Below are 27,957 nucleotides of genomic sequence, written 5' to 3'. Positions count from 1 at the left end.
TGTTAACAATATAATTGATTAATAAATATATGACATTCTTCACAAGAAGACTAGGTCTAATAAGTTCTGTACATGTTATGAAAAAATGAAATTCATCACCTCTTTATGGCATAAAGGACATATACATCCTATTTTCTAAGGCTGTTTTGTTGTTGACTGGCAAATATTGGCAAAATTGATAATTTATACAAAGGAAAATATGGAAAAGATTACATGTGTTTTTATTCTTGATTTAATTTGATATAATGAATAGCAAAAAGCTTTGATTGAATTTTATGTGTTTCAAAAACATAAATGACATTGATTAGATAAGGAACAGCCAAAAATAAATTGTCTCCTTGGGTAATTCTTTGAATCTAGCAAAAACACCATTTTAATACTTTAACAAATGATTTTTTTTCTCTTTGCTATATTAAGGACAATTCACTTTGAAATGATCTTTAATAGAATTTGATGCATGTTATAAACAGTAACTACATACCGGTAGTCTATTGATAATCAATTTCAACAATTTGTAGTTCTGATTGACTTTTGTATAAATCATCAATTTTGCCAATATTGGCCACTGTCCATAAACGACCATTTGCCAAGCTATTAACATTGACTCTGCAGAGCATGGCATTGATATGTGCTAATGCAGAGTCTTCTTTGCCAGGCCATTTAAAATTTTCACCACTAGGGTGCATATATTTGATCGAGGCCCAGTCCTTGTTGTCTCCTTTGATGGCAGTCACCACTCCAGGATACCATCGATCCTCAAACGCAACTGCATAATAGGAGTTTATCTCCCATGTTGTTTCTGTATCTGAAAGAATAAATTTTATAACAAGTTCATATATATTTCGTCTTTTTAATTTCTTTTAGTTTATATAATGATTCATTAAAATCAAAAGGTCAGTGTTTGCAATCATAAACATCTTTTGTTAAAGCAGATAAAATATAATAAGGAGGTGGGTTTTATTGGTTTTCAAAAACCACATCTATAAATGTATCATTAATCATCAATCTTATTATCTTTTTATTTTAGCAAGTGGTGTTCAACACCTGTTGATGCTAATAAACCCATTATATTGACATAAGAATAAAAATATTTTATTATTCCAATCAAGGGCCCTTGATGGGCAGCATAACATGTACACATAGAACAATACATCATGATTTGTAACAGACATATGTATTGACATATGTATCTAACAAAACAAAATTGTAAACAGGAAGTAAGGTTACAATTTTAATAAGGAATTTCCAAAATGTCAGCATTTTTTTTTTTAGGGAATGGCAATTTATCTTTTACCAGTTTAATAAAAAAATATTGAATTTATTATTTAAAGAACAAAATTTTAAGAAATCAGATTTAACTATTTAGTCTTAATGATCAGTCAAATGACATATTTTGATAGTTATTCATTAAATACATATGTGTGCTTACCTTCCTCTGCAGTTACATCATGATCTGATTGGGAATTTGGATCCTACAAAGAATAAATAAATTTAATTATTTGATTTGATCTGAAGCTGAAATAAAATATAAATGCTAGAACACTAATGATATGTAAGCTTTTTATTTTAATATATACAAAATATAAGAATAGGGAATAGGTATTTTATAAACAAAAAAATTAAGGCCCCCAGGATGGCATATGGACATACAAACAATATGACTACATGTATATAAACATTTAGTTAACATTAATGTAAACACACTTTACATGTAGTTTACCTCATGAAAAGTCTACATTTGGAAATATGTAAACTACTGTTCTCTGTTAATGATTAAGTTCATATAAATACTTACATTTTGGATGTCTTGTGATACATCCTGGTCTATATAGTCATTGGAAAGAGTTCTATCTATTTGTTTAGTATTTCTTCGTTTCTTTTTTGCTATTAAAAATGAAGTAAAGCACATTTGTAATTTCTAAAGACGTTACATTTTGCAGCTAAATTGCTTTAGCATCTGTTGATTTTTTTAAAAAAAATAAATTATTTTACATACAGGTCTATCAAATATAATTCAACAATTTTTTCATTTTTTCTTGTCATTTGGCATGTTTCAGTGAACAACTCTTGTCAGGATTTTTTATCTTCAAAACGGCAATAACATGAATAAGAAGGAATGATATATGAAAGAATCACATTACAGTTTAAGTATGGTTAACTGATTATCATGATTATTTAAGTGTAGTAAATTGTAAAAGTTATCATGTACCAAGTAATAAAAATACTGGGATATAATCAAAGTTTCTAAGTTTAATACCTGGGGCTTTAATGATTGGCATATCTTGGTCATCTCTTTCTGTAGCACCTAAGAAAAGAAACATTAAAATTAACTCTTATCTATAGTGAAATCTGAGGAGTCTATATATATCTGCCATACAATCAATGATATCCTTGAAACTGGTGAGGGGAGCACAGTGCATTTTATCAGTTATACATATGTTTATATTTAGCATTTTTGTTTATATATGCTTGTTTTCAAACTGTCTGTCAAATACATATTTTTGGGTCTTATCTTATCATGCTTATCAAGTTAATACACTCCAAATGATTTTGCTTTCCTATAGATTTGAGTAATCATTAAGTGAAACAGAAAAATACCTTGCTGGTCTTGATTGTTAACGGCTATCTGCTCTATAGGTTCAGACAGCTAAAAAAGAAAAATAAAGCACATAGTAATTTTTCCTCATATTTTTTTAAGACTGGCATATATTAGGGAAAAACTTACAGTTTTACTTTCTGTCATAACAATTAAGTATATGGGGTCTTTTTCAAATAGTTTACTACTATAACTTGCTTGTCTTAATTTGTTATTTTATAAATTAATAAATAATTGTTACTAAAAATCTACGTATAAACTAACAACTAATTATTATGAAAACAAAATAAATCATTAATCATATTAAAGTATCACACTTGCTCTTAAAAGTAAAATTTGTAAACTCACCACAGGTTCAATAACATCAGTATTCACTTCCTTAGTGACATCCTTCTCCGTTTCATTCGTTTCTTTTGAATCTAAAAAAATAAAAATAATACAGATTAAAAAAAATGTATTATTCTTGAAAAAAGGTGGGTCAATATTTGTAATATGCACTTCGTGATTAGAAACACATAAATTAAGATGATGTTCAAAGTTTACTTTTTGTTTGCAAAGTGCTGAATTTCAAAAGAAAATTTAGTATACAAAAAAATTGTCTTCCATTTTTAGGTTTCTGTTTGGTAAAACAATTAATCACACTTTATCAATCAAAAAATTTAACCATAAAAAATGTATTAGTTTCCAAAAAAAGAATTGTAGAAAATACTGCATTACAATTGTACTACCGATACTTAATAAATTTCGCTTGAAATTTTATGATAAAAATGAATTTATTTGATAATAAAGTTACCATAGATCAATTTAGGTTTTGCAGCCTGTATTTTCTGATGCGTTTTGCCTTTCTTTCTTTTCTGCTTAGAAGTGGAAGGCTCTATGTGTTGTATAATCTATCAAACAAAAAATATAATGTTAACCATCAAAGCATTTTTATTTCAAACACAGAAATTAAATTGATACTATGATAATAATAATATAGGGTTATTGCATGAATATTGGGGAATATTGTCCCGAGTAGAATTTTATATTGCACGAGCTTGTGAGTGCAATATATGTTCTACGAGGGACAATATTCCATAATATTCATGCAATAACCCTTTTATTGTATAGCAATATAATATTTGAAAGTACAAATTGGTTTAAACTGAGATTTTGACGTTGATGACGTCATGAATTTTGAAGATTTATTGCACTAGTGCAATATTGGAATTTATTGCACGCTAACTTTTGGTTACTTTCTGTGGGAAATATTATATTGCTATACAATAATAATCTTTATTTCGAGAACACACAAACTGATTTAATAATGCTGATGACTAATTTAGTTGAGCGAAATCAATACAACTTTGAAAAATAAACTGTTTGGGAAGTTATTGAAAATTAAAACAAACCTCAGGTTCATTGGTCTCATTAATCAGTCTAATTGGTTCCCCAATTTCTTCCTCCTCCTCATTGTCATCCCTTTCTCCTGATTCTAAAAAAAACACGCAAATTAGACACTTTTCCATCCTAGGTATTTGTTCTGTTGCCTACTTTTTTGAAGTTTAAGTTTATCGTACTTTTTTGAAGTTTAAGTTTTGCCTCTTCTTTAGTTTCTGTTTAACTCATTGTTAAAAGTCATGCATATATTTGTGCCTGCCCTAACTCAGGAACTTTAGAATATGGCCTTTGTTAGTCTTGTAGATTTTTTAAAATTTTGATTTATATCTAAGCAATGCTAAGGTAATGATGATTTTCCTGAACTATTATACATGCATGTTTCTCAATTTTATCCTTGGCCATCTCTTTCTGGCCTATGCAGTGGAGTCTCAGTGGTGTCCTTGAGCAGTTTTTTTGAAAGTACCTGTTTTCATTCTTGTTTCTATACATTATCCAATAGCTTTCAAATTACCGTCCTAGTCATTAGGTTGAGAGTTGTCTCGTTGGAATTTATACTTCATCCTCTTTTCTATTTTTTTATAAATATGTATACGTCTTAACTTTTTTTTAATCATTATTTTCAAAAATATACGACAACTTTTAGGTGAAAAGTAGTAATTACAGTTACCATTTATCAGTTTTCTTTTTGCAGCTTGGCTTTTCTTTTTCTTCTGCTTTTGTTTAGGAGAATTTATTTCTGTGAAATAAAATTATTTTATAGTATACACAGTCAGTAAGGATGAAAACATCTATTTAAACAAATTTTTCAATTAAAGTGAAATATTTTGCTAGAATAGGTAGTTCACATGATTTCAATAAAATCTGATAAGGGGCGTTCTGTTGATCAATAAATCATGTGGTGCAATCACACACTGTCTATGAGATAAAAATCACCTTTTGACCTCAGTTCATTAGCTTGTTATCCTTTTTATTATCTTATAGTTTTGATGCAATCATTTCTGAAAATTCCAAAATCATCAACTAAATCAAGATGAAATTAAAGTTTAGATTTTTTTTTAAATCATATAAATTATGGATTTACCTAATGTAATTGACTTCTCATGTTCAACTGGAATGACTTCAGTTTCCTCCAGTTGTTGTTTCTGTTGGTGTGCCAAGTGTTTTGACACACCAGGCCCACATGACAATTTGGATGGTGTCACAAACTTTATAGTTTGAGCCTGTACTTTTGGAAGGAATTCCTCATAACTTGTTGATTTGACAAATTCCTCCTGTTTAAGCACAGGCTCAACATTTTTAAGTCTGTGGAGAAATTCTCCATGGCCACAATATTTAATCAGTTGCCTCTTCTGCACCTCATCCCTTACACAAAATATAAGGGAGAGATCTATTGTTTGCAGATCAGCTAATTTTTTGATGTTTTTAACAATCTGCTTGATAGCCATGGATTTTATCCTCCTTTCATTGGACCTTACGGCATTAAATGCCTCATCAGGAGTCCTATATTGTTTATTTTTTCCTGGCAACAGCTTAGGTGTTGATATGGTGTTGCCGTCCTCATTGATTTCCCTATTGAAAAATAAAAAAAGATGTAAATCCTTTTCAAGATTCGAACAAATACCATCCCCCAAAAGATTAATCAGTTACATGTATACAAATACATGAACTAAGAATGTGTTTACCTAGGGCACTGATTACCTTAGCTGTATGGAGAAAACCTTTTGGGGATTTTGGTCCTCAAACAGCTTTTCAATGTTGTACACTATTTGTCCTTACATATACAATTGTTTTAATTTGAAGCCTCTCTGATGAGTCTTGTATCGACAAAAAGTGTGACTGGCATAGTAAAATTATAAGCTTTATCTAGATATTTATTAACAAATGTGTTGTTATAGCATTATATATATAATGTTTATTGAGTAAATGCACATTTATACCCCAATGGGGCTGAAGGCACACATAAATCAACACAATACATCATACAAAAATAACAACAAAAGAACAAAACAGTATATACATATATGTATCTTTCATGCAGTTGTTGAGTCCAACCTCCTCAGTGACCATGACTTTTTAACAAATGGAGCAGCATACTGCATAATTGACGGACACGAAAGACATAAAACCAATTTATCCAAATTATCCATATTATCTATATCAGAATAGATATTTCTAACTTTCTTCAAAAATTCAAATCTCAAATCTTTATTTTTTATACATGTAAATATATATGTTCTTCGTTATCTATTTTATCTAGACAACAATATTGACATAAAAGTTCTTCCCATTTTATATTTTTGTATCTACCCCTTTCAATTTCCAAAATATGGTCACTTACCCTTAATTTAGTATTTTTTTTCCTTATTTCAAAGTTATTCTCTTTGAGTAAATAAGTTTCATATATTTTTTTGATTTTACTATAGATAAATAATTTATTATTTTCTGTTACAGAATTTAATTTTTTAAAGAACAGCTTTTTATATTTGTCTTTTATAAAGTCAATATTTTGTATATCATATATAATTAAATTATTTTCATGAGTTATATTTTTTACAAAGGTATACCAAGAATAGGTTCCTGTTTCATCCAACAGTTTAGTTGTGCAATATGCATCATATAACAACGGATTAATTTCTGTGTTAGATACTCTTGCCACATACATCTATTGGATATTGTCCTAACTCTGCCCTTGATGCAATGTTTACTGCTTTTCTACTTAAACCTAGAATTAATTTGCAAAATTTTAAATTCACCTTTTCAATAAAGCTATTATCAATTGATGTTAGTAAATCAAAATCTTTATCATTATTTACCGCTCTACTCTTAGATCTTAATATTTTTTCATAGTAGTCCATATACCTAATTTCTGAGTTATACATTAAAATTGGTTTTATCAAAGATTCAAATAGTTTTTTATGTATATTTATACATATATATTTTCTATATTATTCAAATATTTAAACAAACTGAAAAGAACTTTTGTGTCTTTTTTTAAAGTTCCATATGTGATGTATGGAATTTACCAGAAGCCTCTATAATATTACCTAAATATTTATATTTTAATACTTTTTCTAATTTATAACCATCCAAAGTAAACTCTGCTTTAGCATAGGCGGATCCAGGGGGGGCCCTGGGGGGCCCGGCCCCCCCCCCCCCCTTTCGTGGGAAAAATTTGGTTGATTATATAGGGAATCATTGAAGCATGACTGGAGCGGGCCCCCTCTTAGGTCAGTCAGCGGGCCCCCCTTAGGAAAAGTTCTGGATCCGCCACTGTTTAGTGTTCATATTTTATGCATTTTGTATTGCAACTGAACATGAAATGGTAGTTTAACCATTTGTTAACCAAAACATACATATTTTTGCAAAACTTTAGAAAATACATGAAATAAAAACACTCAGTTTGTTTCAGGATTCTTAAATATATAAGTCATGTGACAAAAAAAATTAATGACTCTTCCCTCAAAAATTTAAATCTGCAAATTAAACATATTTTTCTTAAGAGAGTACAAAATATATATACAGAGTTATCATGGAGGCATTTGTTCAAAAGTGATCTTTCCAATGATATTATAATTATCTTCAAACCTAGCAGATGTTAATACACCATGTCTAATATCCGACTAAACTATTAATCTTGTAAATAACTAATTAACTTTATCATGAGGCGTTGAAATAGAATGTGTCTCAAGTTTTGGAAAAAAATTTGCAAGATTCTTCTAAGGTAACTAAGTTCATTAAAGCTGTTCATATCTGACATGACATAATTGTTTGAGGTCAATATAAAAATAAACAAGTTAATAAAATGAATGGAGAAAACAACAAACAATGTAAACTGTGCCACAGCAAGTGATGGTAAACATAAAAATAATAAAAATGGAAATGAATTATCTGTTTGTAAATTATTTAACAACTGATAACTTCCAGTTTGTCTCCAACCCAAGGTTTTCAAAAAAAGTTGAAGCTTCATAATATATGATGAGGGCAAGAAATTTCAATTATATATATACCAAGGTTGCAAATTGCATCTAGCATTAATATATCAGGCATTTCAATGTGTTATGTTTAAACCAGGGTTGAAACAGATGATCTTTATTTATCAACAAAGCACTCCTAACAAATAAACCAGTCAATCCTGGCACCTTATCAGGGTTTTTTATCAGTAAACTGCATAACTACAAATTAACATGTCACTTAAATTAACCCCATGCTGCTAGATACCACATCATACAATGAAACATGATCACAAATCAGCTACACATAAATGAATAAAAAAGGGGGGGGTAAAAGATGACAAAACTGTATCTAAAATTAATGTGTTTTATTTGCGATGGAATTTGAATTAATCTTATATATTTGCAACAGTCTAATTGAAATTTGTAACTGAAGATAAACATATTTGAATTCTGAAATATTATTCATGTAATATGTGACTACCTAATTAGAGGCTGACAAATTTATCAGTAATTTATGATAAATGTCAATGAGTGTGTAGAAGTAGTTTAAGATAAGAAGTTTATCTTGAAACTAGCTTATTTAAGAGAGAATGAATTTTTTTCTGTTTGTTAATATTTAGTAAAAATAAAAACATAAAACATAAAACAAAGAAGACATAAATATAAAATTCATAAATTATTACATGTACTTTTATTTAAAATTAGGTATAAAGTGTTTTAGAGGCATATGTTCTAAAACAAATATTATTAATTGATAAATGAGTAGATTAACTAGTAAATTTCAACGATATGAATTCTTTGAGTTTAAATGCTCTCAAATATGTAATAATATGATTTTTTTATTAAGGATGTAAGCCGCTCTGAAATACAAGCCTAAATTACACTTACATAGTTAATAATTTAATATTGAAAGTAGATTATTAAAGGATTATATAGAATGAAACAAAAATACAGAACTATGAGCTTGTTTCTAAAGACTAAGACATTACAATGTGATCTGAAAAGTGTTCCCTCTTGGATTATATTAGTTTTATCAATAAAGAAATTTTATTAAAAGAAAAAACAACATTTCTTTTAAAGATTCAGAAAATCTGAAAAAAAAACCAATATGCCCAGCAAAAGACCTTAATCTAAATATATATGCAAATTACTAGTAATGTGTATTATCTGATTTAAAATGTATATCATTCATTTTCAAAGCTATCAAGTTCAGTTTGAATATTGTCAGTTACATCTTGTAATTCGAAGTAAAGATTGAGATAGGTATCCTTATTTGTCTGTGTACTATCATTCAGGCTGTCTAAAACTGCAGAATAATGAGTCTGAAGTTCAACATTACGAAAAAGCTTTCCGATCATTGTTTTGATTGAGTCTCTTAATTCAGCCTTTGTCATTTTCTTCTCATATTTTTTTTCCTCGTCTGGTGTGATAAAGACCGGTCCACCTATTGGTTTATCTGTTGGGATACCAAGAATACAAGAATTTATCTTTTCTTGCCTTCTCTGTGTTGACTGTTCCAGAAAGGTGTTTAGTTCTGAATGAAGTTTCTTTCCACAAACAGAAGTGTGTTCGTCATTCATTGTAGACAGATGTTGCCTTAGAACTGGGCGGTAGGAGGTGATGGCATTGTTGATATCAATTATTTTTGTTCCATATTCTGACTGTTTTGATAAACCGAGGAGGTCTGTTAATTTATCTTGCAAAGACTCAAAGAAAGTAATGTTACAGCAAATTGATTTCCAGGTTTCGTCTGATGGCACAGTTCCACTTGGTAGATATTGTTTTATTGCTTTGTTCTTCTCTTCCAAAACAAAGTCAAGGTCCTGCCCTTTTGATGGATCTCCACTCACTGTGAAAGAAATGGTATCATCCCAAACTTTCTTTACTTCATCAGGCATGAATTTATACTGAATACAGTCAAAAAGTTCAATGTTTTGATAATGTGGATGAAAGCGTCCATAGAATAATTCTTTCAGATGATATTTTGCGCTTTTTACAAGTTCAGCATTGTTACGTCTCATACCCATTCTGAAGTTAATAATGGCTTGGGAAAATCTGCATATTTGCAAATGGAGGAATGCATGGTTAGAGTTGTGTGCCAAAAATTCTTTATAAAAGCGGAAATAATTTTCTACAGTGGCTTCTATGTTAGGCTAGCTAGGTCTTTCAAGCTTCTGATGAATGGTATCACCATCTCCTTAAGAGAGGAAGTGTGGAAAGTGAGAAGAAGTTGCCAAGCTACATGATGGTCTTTGCAAGTTTTGGCAAAATGTTTTGCATTTTCAGTTTTAAACCCCATGAGCTCACATAATTTTTCTAAAAAGGGTGTCCAGTTTAGTTCAAAGAATGCTTTCATAGCATTCATTTCAAAGTGACCACCTCCAATACGCATGTATAGCCAGTCGAATTCCCTAGAACAAAAAGGACGTAAAGGTTGATGTTTTAATCTGTGGTGCTCTTTATAGGTGTTCCTTGTTGGAAAAGTCTGGTTACAATGGTTACACATTACAGATTCTTCTAGAATTTTTTGGTAAAGACTGTGTGGTCTACCATCACAACAGACAAAGGCCCAACTACGTTCTTTACCCCCATATCGTTTTATTCCCATATTGATTCCAATATGCCTTAGGACTAAAGACACAGTCTCATTGCTGTTAGGGTTGACAAATGCTGGCATGCCTAAAGTTGTAGATGTTGGCCCCTTATGATTGGATGGAACATGTTGGTATCGGACATATTTCGAATCTTGGTTATCATCTGTTTTGCTGATCTTTATTTCTTCAGTTTTTGACATTGTTTTTTTGTTGGTTCCACATGTGTCTGTATCTTTCTTCTTGATTCTTGCTTCTTTAATTCCTTCTCTCCTCTTACAATTATCACATACTATCTTGTTCTTGCCATTTTCTGCATTGCATAATGTACACACTAAAATATCTTTCCTTCTCTCTGCTTCATGTGTTCTTTTGTCAATTTCGTCAAGATAAGAATCCTCTTCCTCGTTCATTTTATGTTCATTTTTTACAGCATCAATTGCATTCTGAATGAAATGGTGCAGTTGTTCAAAATGCAGCTTTTCTAGCTGTTCATATTCTTCGCATGTCTGTTCCCTTATTTCCGTGATACCTTGTACAAATGTCTCTTTGTCCCTCATAACATGTTCCTCCAATTGATTTCCATCTTCATGCTGTTTTGCCCTGATGCTTTTAAGACGTTCTTCAAAAAAATTCAGAGTGAACCAGTTATTAGGCTTTAATATATCTATTTCTTGAATGAACATGGGAATAGTATTCTTAGATGACATGGATGCATACAGCACAGTGGTAATAATTGAGCACTTGGACTTTTGATTAGGAGCTATACCCCGTTTATATGCAACAACTTGCTCATTATCAAAGGCAGCCATAACTGTTCCTGGTGGACATGGTGGAGCAGATGTTCCAGATTTTGAAATCCACTTCTGCAGAGTATTGTAAGTTCCGCTTGGGCTTGTTTTGCTGACTAAGTCAACCACAGCTCTGCTACTTGTTTTAGAATAAATATTAAGTGAGAGAAGAAATGATATTGGTGCAACAAGTTTCTGGTATCGTAATGCATAAACTTGCTCAACTATTCGACAAACAGCTATTTTCATATTTTCAGCTGCATCTGATAATGAAAATTTTGTGATTCCAGAAATGAATTGAATCAAAGCACGGTTTCTTTCTGACAGCCATTTTTCAGCTTTTAACTCTGTCAAGAATGAATGGCTTGTATATTGCTGTGAAATGTTTTCTATATCATCTGTAAAAATTTGCTGCTGCTGTCTCCCAATAATAAATGCAAGTTCAGATACTTCCTCATTTGATAGTTTACAAATGAGCTCACTAAGGAAGTACTTTCTACTTGTTTCTGTTAAATTTTCAATATTGGTCAATATATCATCAACATTACATTTATCTTTTACATGATTCTCTTGTTCCTTTATTTTATACAAATTGGTTTCAAATTCAAAATTCCTTTCAGCAGGTGAAGGTTCGGATGTCTCATCAACTAGATAATCAGAATAGTCATTGACATCACTTGGTGAAACATTATATTGTTCATCTAAGTCAGTGGTTTCTATTTCGCATTGAGGCTGATTCAAGGATACTACAGGTATAATACGAGGGTTTTTTACTCCTGTCCTTTTCCTTTTTCTTCCACGAGTAACATTGCATATTTTACAACAGTCAGTATGCGGGTTGAAATCTACTACTTGGATGCTGGTCTTTAAAGTGTGCATATTTTGGGTCTTTTTTTGTTCCCTGTATTTCAATAATAACTGTTCGTGAGTTCTACACAAGGCATTGGGGTGAATTTCTGGTACATCTAGGATGATATCAATATTAAACATTTCTTTAAACTCAGTAACAAACTCGTCTTTTGTTCTTAATGATTTGTGCAATTTTTTACTACCACATATTCTGCAGGATGTTTCAAGTATCTTCAGGTGTCTGGAAAGCACTGCTTCACTGGAAACATAAATGTTGTTTTGTTTGAAAAGAAAGGATGAAAAATAATATTATCTGTCTCTGTCCTGTACTTGTGATAATTGTTTTCTTTAAACATTCAATACACTCACAGTGTGCTTCAAATGGGTATTTCTTGTTATATTGGTTCTAAATTCAGGCTTTTTGGTTAAGAAATTGGATTCCAATCTTAAGAATGTTCTGGATTTTTTTTCAGATTTTCAAAATCCTCTGGTTTTATCCATATGACTGCCTTACAAAATTTTGCCCATTGACCCCCATTTTGCTCTTTAAAATTTTTTAACATGTGTTATTATAAGCCGTCTAGAAAAGTGGTTATTTTCTATTAGTTTTTGAGAACTATGATAAAGCTATGAAAAATCAAGATAGAACATTTTCCCACCATAATTTCCCTGGCTCATATATTGAAAACAAGCACATTGACCTATATATATATATTTTTTGTTCTTTTGGTTCCTTTATTAATCTCCTTTTAATATATATTAATGTTATAAAGCTGGTTATTTTGAAACTGTTAGTAGCGAACCTCCTTAACTGTTTCTGAATTATTCATAACAAGTGTGAACAATTTTTACTTGACATAGAAATGCATCATGTACAAATGTGTTCTTCTTTTTTGCAGTCACATGCCTGGGCAACTGAGATGATGTACCCCACTCTTTCTAGATATTTTATATACAAAAAAAAAATTATTGACTAAAAAAACGACCAATACATATGTATATCTTTGATAGAAGATAATTTGTCATTCCCGCTTAAAAGTTGCCGACACATTGGAAATTCCTTTTTTAAACGTTTGATAAAGTTAAGTTTGATAAAGTTAATCGGTGCTTTTATTGTCAAACTATGGCATTCATATAGCATCAACAGTTGATAGCTCAGTGAAATACATATATATATCTTTGATAGAAGATAATTTGTCATTCCCACTTAAAAGTTGCTGGCACATTGGAAATTCCTTTTTTAAACATTTGATAAAGTTAATTGGTGCTTTTATTGTCAAACTATGGGATTCATATAGCATCAACAGTTGAAAGCTCAGCGTAAATATCACATGTGAGGATTAATTTACAACTTTGGTTTTAACCACATCCCAAAACTCCTGACATCCTCTGATGATAAAATGATGCAAATTAAAAACCCTGACATTTTGACATATTTAATCTAAATTTACAGCCAGGATTTTCCCTGATATCCATAATTGATTCTTTATAAAAGCAATAAATGAGTATGTTAAGTGCTTCTCTCACATCCACTAAATGCATTATATAATCTATAATCTACAAAATATTCTTTTAGACAAGGTGGTTTCTATTTTATCACATTTTTGCAATGTTTTAATCCATAATTAAATTAGAAAATATATATATTTCATTTCTTCTTTGAAAATATTTTCTGCATATAATTTGGAAATGCTATGATAATTTAAATTTTAAATTTGCTCATTTAGCAAATTTTATGTTTTAATAAAACATGTCAATGTAATTATACTGAAATCAATTGGGTCAGGACCAATCCAGTGTATCATATTATAATCCTTCATAATTATTTCCATTTTTGATGTGCATATATTTAGATTAATTTTAAGCTGGTATATATGGAATATACTTTTCAGTATTGATCTTAATTTTTTTTTAGAATTTTCCACTTGCATGCTTGTAGTATATTTATTGTGTGTGTATTTTAAGACTATAAATCCAGATCTGGTCTATATTTTGGAAGCCAACTTGGACCAACTAGAAAACTAGGCCTATAATCAAAAATCTAAATACATGTTTAGATTTAGCATACCAATGAATCCCAAGAATTCAATTTTTGCTTAAATCGAAGTAATTTTATTTTGGACCCTTTGGACCTTAATGTTGACCAATTTGAAAATGGGACCTAAAATCATAAATCTAAATACACGGTTGGGTCCAACATATCAAAGAACCTAAATAATTCAATTTTTGATTAAATCAATCAAAGTTTATTTTGGACCCTTTGGACCTCATGTGGACCAATTTAAAAAAAGGAAACCAAATTCCAAAAACTCAGAAGCGGATAAAGGGGGGGGCAGGAGGCCCAGCACTCCCTTTTCTGGGTAAAATTTGGTTGCTTATATAGGGAATCACTGAAGCATGACCGGAATGGGCCCCTCTTAGGTAGTCAACGGGCCCCCACTTATGAAAATTTCTGGATCCGCCACTGAAACTTAATACACAGTAAATAGATTCAGCATATTTAAAACCCCAAGAATTCAAGAATAAAACCCCATTGAAATTGGTAAAGAAATAAGCAATTTAAACTAAGTATTGGAAAAGTATTGGTCTTCAACTGCCCCTAATTCCCAAACATTTTGGGTCATAACCCAAAAATAAATCCCAACCTTTTTTTTATGAATCGAACCTTGTGGTACAATGTCAGTAAGATCCATACCCTTACACACAAGTTATTGTCTCGAAACTAGAAAAATGCTTATTTTGACCCCTTTTTGGGTCCCTTGTTCCTAAACTGTTGGGACCAAACTCTCCCCCCCCCCAAAAAAAAAATTACTCCCAACTTTCCTTTAGAGGTTATAAACCTTGTGTTAAAATTTTATTGATTTCTATTTACTTATACTTAAGTTATTAAACCATCCGACTTTGTATATATAAAGAGATATTGTTACAGGTTTTATGTTTCAAGAAAAGACAGAAAATGCCAGAATGTTGACTTTCTTATCAGATAATCTATGTGTAACATCTGTGGTCCGTTTATTGGGAAGAGTGATATATAAATTGCAAGGACTTCAAACTGTGAAGCTAATCAGTTGTGAAATTTGGGATTCCCTCAAATGTGATGGCATTCTACTATCTGTACTATAAGTATAAATTTCTCAACCTTATTATTTCTAATAAAGTAGATATAGAGAACTATTTCAGTGGCCCATAGTACATATAATATAAGTGTCCTCCTCCCTCAACTTTAGATGATTTTCAGTTACTGTTATTTAAGATTTCAATAAATATTAAACTATTCATAAATATTTTCTATACAGGCCAGATACTTTTTTTTCTTAATTTCTGTTTAAATTGAAAGATCAGAATCAGATTAATCCACAAAACTTGTCCCACCCAGATCCTCCCTTATTTGATGTTGAATATTAAGGCCAGTGGTACCAATAACCAGGTTGCTATCCCTTTGGTGCCCAAACCTAATGCTGAAGAGTTACAATGCAGGTAGGCACTTGATTTACACTAATCAGAGTTAAGTAGCGGGACCAAGACATAGGCTAACTGGTTATTGTATTAAGTACAAATTGAACAAACACAGGTTTGGGAGAAGAATCACAGTTTAATATTTTCTTTGCATATCAATACGCAATAAACATATTTACAAAGAAAGCAAAATCAAATTGAAAAACTGTGGTACTCCATACAAGAAGTACATAAAAACTGTGAGTTCTTTGAAACATTACTACTCTACTAATTAAACAATATAAAATATACATAGATTCTACAAGTGCAACAAGATCTTATGTATATAGCAAATAACAATAAATGTCCACTAGGGAGTGGTGGGTGGGAAGAAATTATTTTCCCGAAAATTATAAATGACTGCTACAAGCAAGCGTTGCATTAAGAATAATTATGATTGCGCGTTTAAAACAAAAGCTCTGCTAACAAGCGCTGATTGGTTAATTCAAACTTCATAAGCAATCTCATTGGTTAATTAGTATGATCTCGCAAAACAATTAGTAAACGAGAAGCACATGCAGAAGTGACTGGGAAACCCCCTTGCTGATTGGATAATAATCTTACAGGTCAAGGCCCCTGCATAACATGTGTACAGCATTCCAAAACGTATTGTATCTTAATAATCTATTTATATAAAATAGTTCCATTAATCCACAAAACTTGTCCCACCCAGATCCTCCCTTATTTGATGTTGAATATTAAGGCCAGTGGTACCAATAACCAGGTTGCTATCCCTTTGGTGCCCAAACCTAATGCTGAAGAGTTACAATGCAGGTAGGCACTTGATTTACACTAATCAGAGTTAAGTAGCGGGACCAAGACATAGGCTAACTGGTTATTGTATTAAGTACAAATTGAACAAACACAGGTTTGGGAGAAGAATCACAGTTTAATATTTTCTTTGCATATCAATACGCAATAAACATATTTACAAAGAAAGCAAAATCAAATTGAAAAACTGTGGTACTCCAAAAATAATCCCAAACCTGTGAAAAGGTAGTAATTTAGGTTTATGCATCAGAAGGACGCTTTTGACTTAGGGCGGATGCAAAGGCATTCATGACTTGCTGTTTATGAGAAAAGGAAGGGTCTAAGTAACCTTTGTATGCCTCACTTTTCCAATCCCCCTGAGCCTGGATGAGGTCTGACGAAACTCCACATTCCAAAGCGAATGTAGCACCACCCCTGCGAAAGCTATGACCAGAGTAGCCACTGGTATCCAATTCTAGCTGCGATAAGGAATGCTTTAGCATTTGAAGAAAAGTGGAATATGTTAAAGGAACTGTTGTCCCCTTAGATATGTACAAGAAGGCGGGGGATGGACAGCTGACAGCAGGTATCATTTTAACATGTAACAGCAGTGCCTGTGAAGGACAAAGAGGGGAATTCGGGATTCTCGGAAGTGGAATTTCCAACAATCTGTTGGCAAATTGTATTGTCTTTGACTTTCGTATGCGAAGCAAAGTGCCGCTAGTCTGAAAAACAATGTCTTGTCTACTGAGGTGCTTACCAGCATCAAATTCAGCCAAAGTGGGGACAAATAAATTAGACTTTCTAAAAAAGGAGAAAAAGGCAACTAAGCATGCTGCCCAAAAACTAATATGATTTTGATTTTGAAGATCAAGGGTTGTTAAAATCTTTTTTAACAGCTGAGGTGTGATAGGGAGTTTTCTTTTAACCATTGTACCTAATACCCGTTTAGCCCCCTGCAAAATAGTATGAATGTAATGAGAATCTATTGGTGGAGGTTGACCTGCCTCCAAATGTAAAAGTTTAATTATTGATATATAATTACTGATAGAATTAAAGCACAATTTTTGTGACAAAAATGCAATGTATCTGGCTAGATTCTCTTTACTTAAAGGTACTAAAGGAATATTAACTAGTGCACAAAATTTTTTGTAAGAGTTCAAATAAGTCTGATAAGTCTTTTTTGTGGATTCAGCATAAGTGTAACTCCTGAAGGTGTCTACTAAATTGTCCAGGTTAGCAACTTCTCTGCGTGCCTGTAAGCCTATATAAAAGAAAACGGAGGGAGTGACAGGACATGTGAGAAACAAGGTGATGCACAAACAATGGTGTTGGTAAGCATTCTTTCATAAAAAATTTACATAACTTTAAATCATGCAACCGTGAAACGGCATCAGCCATATCATTATCCTTGCCTGGAAGGTGAATAGCCACAAGATGAAAATTGTAAGATGCAGAAAGCCAGAACAACTCGCGCAAAAAAGTCATTAAGAGTTTATTCTTAGACGTACACTTATTGATACAACTTACAGTTGATGAATTATCGCAAAAAATATATATACGCCTATTTTGCCAACACTTAGCCCATCGCTTGGCCGCCAAAGCCACAGCAAATGCCTCTTGCTCATTTATATGTAAAGATTGCGCAAATGGGAAATCCTCTTTCCAATTAACATAAAACCAATCTGTACCAAAAATACGGTATTACCCCCTGCACCTGTTTTGCAAGCATCAGTATATACTGAGGTGACAGGATCAGTGTTTAGTAAGAGGGATTTCCCATTAAAAGTGGACATGAAATTGTACCACCAATGAATATCATGCAAGATATCACCGCCTAAGCGCATTTTGTGCCAGTCATGCTTAAGCTTCGTAATGCCATCAATGATTCTCCGAAGAAAAACTCTTCCGCCATGAACCACTGAAGAAGCCCAATTTAGTTTTCCCGCAAGGGATTGCAATTGTTTCTTTGAAACATGCTTGCGCTGCTTAAATTCTGCTAATTCTGCCCTTAGCTGCTTTAGTTTTGTCAAAGGTAATCTTAATTCCAATGTTGTGGAGTCTATCTCCACACCTAAAAATACTAACTTCTGGCAAGGGTCAAAAACCTTGGACCAACTTATTGCAAAGCCTAACTTGCGCAGCAAGTCAATCAAGACTCTTAGGCAAAGTGCACAGCGCTGCTTAGTGCGTTCGCAGATGAAGAAATCATCTAAATATGCAATAACGGTAAAACCTCTGCGTGACATCATGCGGCGAATAGCCTGTGAAAGTCTATGAAAGATTCCAGGTGCTAATTTTGAGCCAAAAGGTAACTTTTTATCAATAAAGGTATGGGTTTGACCGTCAGGGAAAGTCCATTGTAAACCTGTTACCTGTTGACTACAGCGACTGATGCCAACAGATCTGTAAGCAGATTTCAAATCGACTTTAGCCATGAAACAATTTTTTGTTACTAATTTTGCTGCATCATCAACAGATTGAAACTTTTGTTTTTCCATATCCCCTGCCAAATCATTAACAGCTGACCCAAGTGGTCTGCTACAATCATGAATTATTCTTACACCTCCATCAGGTTTTGGAATGACACCTAAAGGACTGATAATTTTGGGTGTAGATTCAATAAACTCATAATTCCCATTTTCAATTTCAATTAAAATCTGTTGATGAGCTTTTTTATATAAGGGACTTGAAGGAAGTGCTGAAGGGTGATTTTTTGCTGATATGTTTATTAAAGCCAAATCATTTTGAACTATGTCAAACCCATTTTTTATACCGTGTAAAAGAAAATCTTTGTCAAAATCATTTTTTAATTCATTTTGCCAAACATCATAATCAAGGTCACGCACAGGCTTTACCGTTATCCCCGGTTTTTTGGATGGGCAAAAGACTGATGATGGGCCCCACACCCCTGGAGGGAGCAAACATGCGCAAAACGACAGCTTTGTAATGCGCACCCTTTCCTACTGTTATACTTTCTGCAGATTTCCATACCTTCTGCAGAGTGAGAAGCATATCTTACATTGTCTTGCTGTTTACTTGCAAACTTAGACATGTTAGATGGACCAGATGCCTGAGGTTTAGTGTACATGGCTTTTGGCCGCAGGTACACAGACTGCAAATGAGGTATGTCAGTGCCCCATCTAAAATTGTGTTGTTTTTGGAGTCTACGGTATTCCCTATCAAAAAACAGCACTGACACAAATTCACAAGATGACACCAAATGGTAAAATCTCATAGTATACGACAAATAATCGAGCACCTGTGTCTGTGTCAGTTCACCTGTGCTGAGCAATTTGTACATGATGGACAAATTTGCCCTAGACCACTGACACAGAGACAGGGATTCAAGTTTCGGTCTTAAAGGTCCCGATTTAAATACAAGTTGCCCCCCTGATGAATCCGAAATAAGGCGTTCCTCAGGCATGCTGGTCCCCCCTAAATCATATGAAACAAAATCCGAAATATCATAAAAATTAATTTTACAGTCTATATTTGATGATTTCAAATAAATTTGAGGATCCTGCCAAGATATATTAGAGTTTATACCTAAATTGTTCATTGAATTGTCATTAACAACTGAATTTACTGCAGCAGGTAAAAGTTCTTGTTGTTTCTGTTGGGAGGCTAATTGCCTCATCACCGCTTGTATATAGTAATCCTCCGGTGAGCCGCCATCTTTGTTACTGCCATGGGCGCCGCCATCTTGGATCGGTCCCCGGAAGCTGCCATCTTTGTTTGGTCCATTGGAGCCGCCATCTTTACTTCCACCGGAAGCATTCCCAAATTCGCCATTTTGAATTCCTCCTCGCTGTACGCATGTACTCGATGTTGATGTCGTCTCCGCGGACTCCGCATTTATATCGTTCGAAATAGTCTTTTTGATTGCCTTCAACAAAAGCTTCTTTTGTCCAATTGGAATGTTAGTTTCCACTAAATCGTTCGCTTCTATGAGAGACAATGCCTCCATACTGCTAAACCCAAGCTCCACGATCGCATCGGCGGTTGCTTCTGTCAATTTCATCACACTGGCCCATGCCTTAACTTTGTCAAAAGATTGTCTTTCGGATGTTGTCATAAACGTTATATCCTCGTCGTCAGACATTTTAAATATATACTGTTCGTTTTCAAATACAGTTGACAGAAAAAGTTAATCTCGTCTTACTGACGCGTTGGTAGCGCAAACGCACATCTTTGTAATGTATCCACAGAAAAAACAGCCATTGCACGAAGCTGCACAATCGAGCTTAATACTCCAATAGAATCAGAATAATTTATTATAGTGTTATATATATATAACTGACAAGCGGGCTCTTACGAAGAGTAAGTGTCTCATTGGCAATCATGCCACATCTTCTTCTTCTTTTTTTATATATATTGATAAGCATATTTAAGTCATTTTTAGTGTGATGATATCTCTTAAAAATAGGCCTTTTCAGGGCCATCTATTTATTACAGAAGTAGTTGCTTTGTTGTGTATCTGCCAAATGCCAATAGACACAAAATAGTTTTCTAACATAAGTGTTTTGACAATCTGTTACAATAGTTTTCTTTTTTATTGTAATTTGCTTGTTCTGTATAATAAAACAATTATGGCCAATTGAGTCAGTGAATATCAAAAATAGTCAACTGTAGTAAGGGTTATAACCTTCATCTGGCCATTATTGTATATGGTTTCAATGTGTACGTCCTTTTTAGCCTATAAATGGTAAAATTGAGAATGGAAATGGGGAATGTGCCAAAGAGACAACAACCCGACCATAGAAAAAAACAACAGCAGAAGGTCACCAACAGGTCTTCAATGTAGCGAGAAATTCCCGCACCCGGAGGCGTCCTTCAACTGGCCCCTAAACAAATATATACTAGTTCTGAGTGATAATGAACGCCATACTAATTTCCAAATTGTACACAAGAAACTAAAATTAAAATAATACAAGACTAACAAAGGCCCTTCTTGCTGTCTATTTGAAATGTCTGTAATAAACAATTCCTTTTATACAAAGTATAAATATAAACTAAAATTTTGTTTTCATAAGCATCATATGCGGATCCAGGGAGCCTCAGACCTCCTCGTTTTTGGTCGGGGAATTTGGTTGATTATACATGTATATAAGAAATAGTTGAAGCATGACTGGTGCAGTCCCCTTATAACATTTAATTTGGACCTGCTACTGTATTACACATTTCTGTAATATAACTGATCTACAATAACAAACTAAATTCTATAATACAGATTTCTGTAATATTATTGAATGTTTTGAAATAATTTAATATTACATATTTCTGTAATATTATTGAGATAAGGGGACTTTATATTACACATATCTGTAATATTATTGAGATGAGGGAACTTTATATTACACATATCTGTAATATTATTGAGATGAGGGAACTTTATATTACACATATCTGTAATATTATTGAGATAAGGGAACTTTATATTACACATATCTGTAATATTATTGAGATGAGGGGACTTTATATTACACATATCTGTAATATTATTGAGATATGGGGACTTTATTTTACACATATCTTTAATATTATTGAGACAAGGGGACTTTATGTTACACATATCTGTAATATACATTTGTTATAGATTCAATAGATACTACGTTGTGTCTTGAATGCAGATTTGGCTCATTATATTACTTCCATGGTACAACAATGTACTCTATAACACTCATACAAGTTATCTTTGTATTTATATAACATAGTTAAGATAATAATAGTCTTAACAACAAGCAGGTTTTAGTTCTGGTTAGTTATGAAAATTTATTATAAAATATCGGAAGTAACTCTATCTGTAAAAAAATAATTCTGGTGTTTCCTTCAGAAGGTTTAAATCTTTGAATTTCAAATATTTTTTTTTCATTTAAGTGAAACAGGATTGCTAATGGACACAAAGTATTTATGAAATTTGTCATTACTCATTAATCATAATGATGTGATATGTGATATCTAAAGAATTGCCAAGGAAAACACTTCAATATTCATGCCAAACCTCAAGATTATGATGTTATCAACTATTGTCATAGTATGGCTTCGATAATGACCAAAACCATGTAACAATTAAGACTCAATCAGAAAAGATTTTATAAAACAGTTCAATTAAAAAACTTGACTGTCCAAACAGAACGTCTCTGGTCGGAGAAACAAATGAAAAGATTTAGGGTTAGGGTGGGAGGCTGGCACAGTGAGACAAATAATGAAACATTTATTTCGAGATGTATATATATATATGCGATTCTGGGTGGTTACAAATAGCGTGTCAGGTTATCATTCCTACAGTTATATATCTTTTATTTTTTTTACCATATCACTCTATTTTTTTGTTTGTTTGTCAATTGGTGTCTTTCATATTTGTCCTACATGCAGGAAGTATTTGCCACTGGACGTTAAGCAACCAATAATTAATTAATAAATCAATCTATTCTTTATATTTCCTCATTGCTTTATTATGATATTTACATTGTTTGGTCCCATTATTCTCTTTTGTGAATATCCCATACATATCCTCATGAATGGTGACCCAGCCATAGCCTCATACATGTACATGATAATTTAAACAGAAAATAAACCTTATAACTTACTGCATGCAACGAAAATCTTTGAAAATAAGGGGGTTCAGAAAAACAACAATGTTCAGTTCAATACAAATATTGTAAACACGACTGGTTGATTAAATTTCGAAATGAAAATCACAAAAATGGTATAGAGAGAATTGTGTAATAAAGACATATCCCATATCTATATTATACATGTTATATATATCGATTCTAACATTCTTTGCACTAAACATTTATTCATATCGGTTTATAAAATAGAGACACATATATGCACATTATGTCTCTGGCTTAAATATAAAAAAGAAGATGTGGTATGATTGCCAATGAGACAACTATCCACAAAAGACAGAAATGACACAGACATTAACAACTATAGGTCACCGTACGGCCTTCAACAATAAGCAAAGCCCATACCGCATAGTCAGCTATAAAAGGCCCCAATAAGACAATGTAAAACAATTCAAACGAGACAACATACGGCCTTATTTATGTAAAAAAAAAATTAAAACACATATTTTATATAGTAGTTTTTTCATGATCAGAAGAGTTCACCAGTGACCTATTAATCGGTCATAATCTGTAATATTGAATTGTAACAAAACCAATCAAAATATATTTACTATTCCAATAAACATGTCAGTATTTACACGTCCATCCATAAGTTGTTATGTAATCACACAGCTTGAAGCTGGGTTTAATTAACGGTCAGTTAAGAAGTAAATTAAAATCAAGCTGTGATAAATTTCCTCTCCAGATAAGCAGATTCTTTAGCAATAAAACTATGTCATTCGTGTTTGGTGCCCCATTTATATCCATCATCAATCACTTCAATAGAAACGAGGGCATTTCGTGTAAAAAAAAAACTTGATTGGAGGAACAAAACAACATTCAAGAACAATTAGGTCTCTTCGCAGCGCAGAAATATTTCTGAGCTAATTTTACTAGTATCGATCTTGTAATATTCATTCAAGAAACTGATCGATCTGTTGAGATTTCATTGTCCCGGTGACGGATTATTGATTTCTTGTTGTGATTGACAGCTGATCAAGTCACGTGATTGATTAGCCGTCGGTACATGAAAAGGTAAAAGTCAGAATATAGAATCACGTAAAAGTTCCTGGATTTGATATTAAATAATTGTAAATGCAATAATAAATTATTGTTTTACTTTTTAACTGATCGTTAATTAACCCCAGCTTCAAGTAGGTCTAGTAAAAAAATAATGTGAAAATAAAAACGAAAATTGCCGAATAGCCGGTTCCTAAGGTGTTCCTCAAGAAAACGTGTCGAAGGTTAAATTATATTATCGTAAATAATATATTACTATAATAGTTCCAGTTCGTTAATTTAAATTTTTAAACATAGTAAATCTCGAGTTGTAAATAAACAATATAGGCTATTTTTAGTTAGCGTGATCAGCGTGTGTTCATTGGTTGTTTTTATAAATAGATGTCTGTCTAGACCAATGAAAAAATTAATATCGAATTCAGCTCTCAGTCTTAACCAATGAAAAAAATCGATATCAATTGACCTTGCACCAACCAATCCTTGCATCAACATATTCTAATTATTATAACAAACTTGAACATGACTATTTCTGTAATAATTCTTCTTGACTTCGTAAAAATAATTTATCGAGTTGTGCCAGTTTTTTTTTTAATGATATCAATGGTAAACGCGTACTCTGAGCAAGCCATTGTGATATGAATTTTGAAGCACACGAGGTTTTTAATTTCAATAAAATTTCGTGACTTGTATGTTTTCTAAGTTTTAAATTTGATTCTATAAATTATTTTCTTTAAATAATACATAAATTTGGATATAGGGGACTATTTTCAATAATTATCGAAATCCTAGATTTAATTATTAAATTGTTTATTTGCGCAGCTTTACCACACGTACTTTCATTTAATTATATTTGTTTTTTCTCCCAAAGGCTCGTTATTTGTCACTGCAATGACATATGAATTTTCAAAATCCTCCTCCCCAGAATACCACATGGACGTCCCCTTACTTGAATAAAGTTAAAATGAAAAAATATGTTAAATATTCAACCGCTATGGGTTTGATTTTCTATTCATCCCAGCAAGGACGTATATTTCAGTGATATACGTTTCATTAATTCAAAAACATCTTTGTCCAAACCCATACATCTATGCTAACCCAAACTCCGAAAATCGGATGCAGATAATAAAAAAAAAAATGTTTTAACACTCATGAAGCCCTTAAACAATTTTGTTTTTGAAATTTTATAACATCATAACAATGATTGCGTAATCAATCTTTCCGATTTTCCTATTTTTACAAACGTGAAATAATGGTAGTTAATAAACAATAATAACCTCATAAAAACTCGTTGATTTGACAAGCTTATGTTAAAATACGGCAACTCCTTTGATGTTTCTTAATTTCTCAGATCTGGATGAACACTATTCATATTGTAATCTTTTATTACATTACAATAATTTTCAATACATGTGCAGTTTATACACATATTTTTACTGGGAGTTGTTATAATTTAAATACGGTGACCCCTTTAATGTTTCTGAATTTCTCAGCTCTTGCGTAAAAACAATTATCTTTTTAAAAACAATTACATTTTAGTCTTCCATTTTCATGACAATTATTTGTTCACGACAGTTAAATAATTACTGTTCTTCATTGTGTACAAACTACATTTGCAGTATCAAACATTTTTACCGCAAATTAGTAATACAAGTTAAAACGGTGATTCCTTTGATGTTCTGAAATTCTCAGCCGCCTTCCGTGAAAAACAATTTCTTTTTAATTATTTTATTTTCATAACAATCAAACAACGTTTTTCAATATGTACAAACTACTTGTGCAGTAAAAACCATTTTACCGCGAAATATTATAAGACATACATGAGTTGTTCCCCATGTTAAACACGTGGATATACGTTATGTGCCCCCTTTTAACTGCATACCGCTAACAAGATAAACGTCACGGTGCTATTGCACCATGTCTAAAATTATCACAATTCATTACACTATCAGAATAAAATACTTTTATTTACTTAAAAATTCTATTACCTTCAAAATATAATAAAATGTTTCAACTTACTCAGTACTGGTAGCGTTTTCCATCTCCATATTTGGTTGCTCTGGCGTCTCCATCTGATTTTGCAGAAGTGATGAAACTGATTTTGATCCATCCTTTATTTACCATGTAATTTGATACTAAAACTACGTCATGCTGTCTCCAGCCTCGAGTTAAAGACAGTATTAGTGATTTTTAGCCTATGTTACAGTTCTATGTAATATAGGCATTTTCTAGTAATATTACTGTTTTATGTAATATAGAGACTATATTACACATTTCAGTAATATAACAATATTACAGTTTTTAGTAATATAAGAATTATATTACTATTTTTTGTAATATTACTTTTACTTGTAATATTATAAGTATAAGTAATATTACTGTTTTCAGTAATTGCCTGCTGTTAAAATGAAATTTGTAAAAAATATCGATCTACATTTAATTGATTCCAAAATAAGACAGACTCTGAACTTCTTTTTTTTTTTAGAGAAAACGACAATTGTGATTATAAAATTTTCCTTTTTTGTTTGTATCTATTTCCATATGCATGATATTATCAAGTTATCAACTGAGACATACCACTTCTCCTTATTTTTATAAAAACAAAAATCAAATTAAAAAATATAATAACACGTATTTACATGATTTATGTCCTGCGACTTTCTGTCCTACGGTTTGCATACCTGCCATCTGTCACTATTTGAGGGAGATTTCCCAAATGAAAGTTCCTTAACGGAAACTTTGAAAGAACAATTTTCAAAATGATTTTGTCCACAATTTAAAACAAAGCAATTTGCAATAAAATTGAGAAAGGAAATGGTGAATGTGTCAAAGCGACAACAACCCGACCATAGAGCAGACAACAGCCACCAATGGGTCTTCAATGTAGCGAGAATTCCCGCACCCTTAGGTGTCCTTCAGCTGGCCCCTAAAAATATGTATACTAGTACAGTGATAATGGACTAAACTCCGAATTATACACAAGAAACTAAAATTAAAAATCATACAAGACTAACGAAGGCCAAAGGCTCCTGACTTGGGACAGGCGCAAAATTGCGGCGGGGTTAAAAACATGTTTATGAGATCTCAACCCTCCCCCTATACCTCTAGCCAATGTAGAAAAGTAAACGCATAACAATACGCACATTAAAATTCAGTTCAAGAGAAGTCGGAGTCCAATGTCAAAAGATGTAACAAAAGAAAATAAATAAAATGATAAAAATACATAAATAACAACAGACTACTAGCATTTAACTGGCATGCCAGATCCAGACCTCAATTAAACTGATTGAAAGATTATGTCTTCATCATATGAATGGCTATATGTTTATAAAGAATGAATACGCAAATTACAACATTACAAGAGGCTGTCACAATGACAGCAAACCGGATTTATTAATATTTATTTGTGTCCTGGCAATATCACAAGAACCATTACTGATGAATGGTGAAAGTGAAAATCGTCAATATCAAATTTGACCTCCATTTTGTCATCAGTATCAACATATTAAAATTTGAAAAGCTTAGATTGAATGGTTCATGAGTAAATGCAACAACGTGAATGGAAACGCCATTTTACAATCTTTCAAGAACCATAACGCCTGAATGGTAAAAGTCAAAATCGTCATTATTGAACTTGACCTCTATTTTGTCATCAGTAACAACATATTAAAATTTGGGAAGCTTTGGTAGAACAGTTCATGCGTAAATGCACGGACAGGACTGAAAACTTCATTTTTCAATCTTTCAAGAACCATAACTCCTGAACCGTAAAAGTCACAATCGTCATTATTGAACTTGACCTTCATTTAGTTGTCAGTAATAACATATTAAAATTTTAAAAGCTTTGGCTGAACGGTTCATGAATTAATGCACGGACAACATTTGATTGCCGCCCGCCCGACTGCCTAACTGCCCGGC

At 32.1% G+C, this 27,957-nt stretch overlaps 3 protein-coding genes across 3 annotated transcripts in view; all 3 read right to left on the bottom strand.

Annotated features, from left to right (window-relative positions):
* Positions 1–27,957, bottom strand: part of LOC143074148 (uncharacterized) — a 176,698-nt gene that overhangs the window by 65,438 nt on the left and 83,303 nt on the right. The window lies entirely within an intron of this gene.
* On the bottom strand, positions 101–26,386 carry LOC143076425 (uncharacterized). The gene is made up of 11 exons (XM_076252203.1): positions 26,059–26,386; positions 5,058–5,545; positions 4,644–4,712; positions 3,988–4,070; positions 3,390–3,486; positions 2,945–3,015; positions 2,599–2,647; positions 2,258–2,305; positions 1,796–1,884; positions 1,430–1,472; positions 101–805 (listed from the first exon to the last, which is right to left on the bottom strand). Exons 1-11 carry the CDS (start codon positions 26,109–26,111, stop codon positions 489–491), a joined length of 1,407 nt encoding a protein of 468 aa, XP_076108318.1. The 5' UTR covers positions 26,112–26,386; the 3' UTR covers positions 101–488.
* On the bottom strand, positions 15,515–20,660 carry LOC143076424 (integrase/recombinase xerD homolog). The gene is made up of 2 exons (XM_076252202.1): positions 19,955–20,660; positions 15,515–17,669 (listed from the first exon to the last, which is right to left on the bottom strand). Exons 1-2 carry the CDS (start codon positions 20,508–20,510, stop codon positions 16,666–16,668), a joined length of 1,560 nt encoding a protein of 519 aa, XP_076108317.1. The 5' UTR covers positions 20,511–20,660; the 3' UTR covers positions 15,515–16,665.

The sequence above is a fragment of the Mytilus galloprovincialis genome, chromosome 5 (assembly GCF_965363235.1).
Source record: "Mytilus galloprovincialis chromosome 5, xbMytGall1.hap1.1, whole genome shotgun sequence".
NCBI classification, from domain to species: domain Eukaryota; kingdom Metazoa; phylum Mollusca; class Bivalvia; order Mytilida; family Mytilidae; genus Mytilus; species Mytilus galloprovincialis.
Note: the sequence above shows the minus strand (reverse complement) of the source record. Positions and strands in the feature narration are given on the sequence as shown.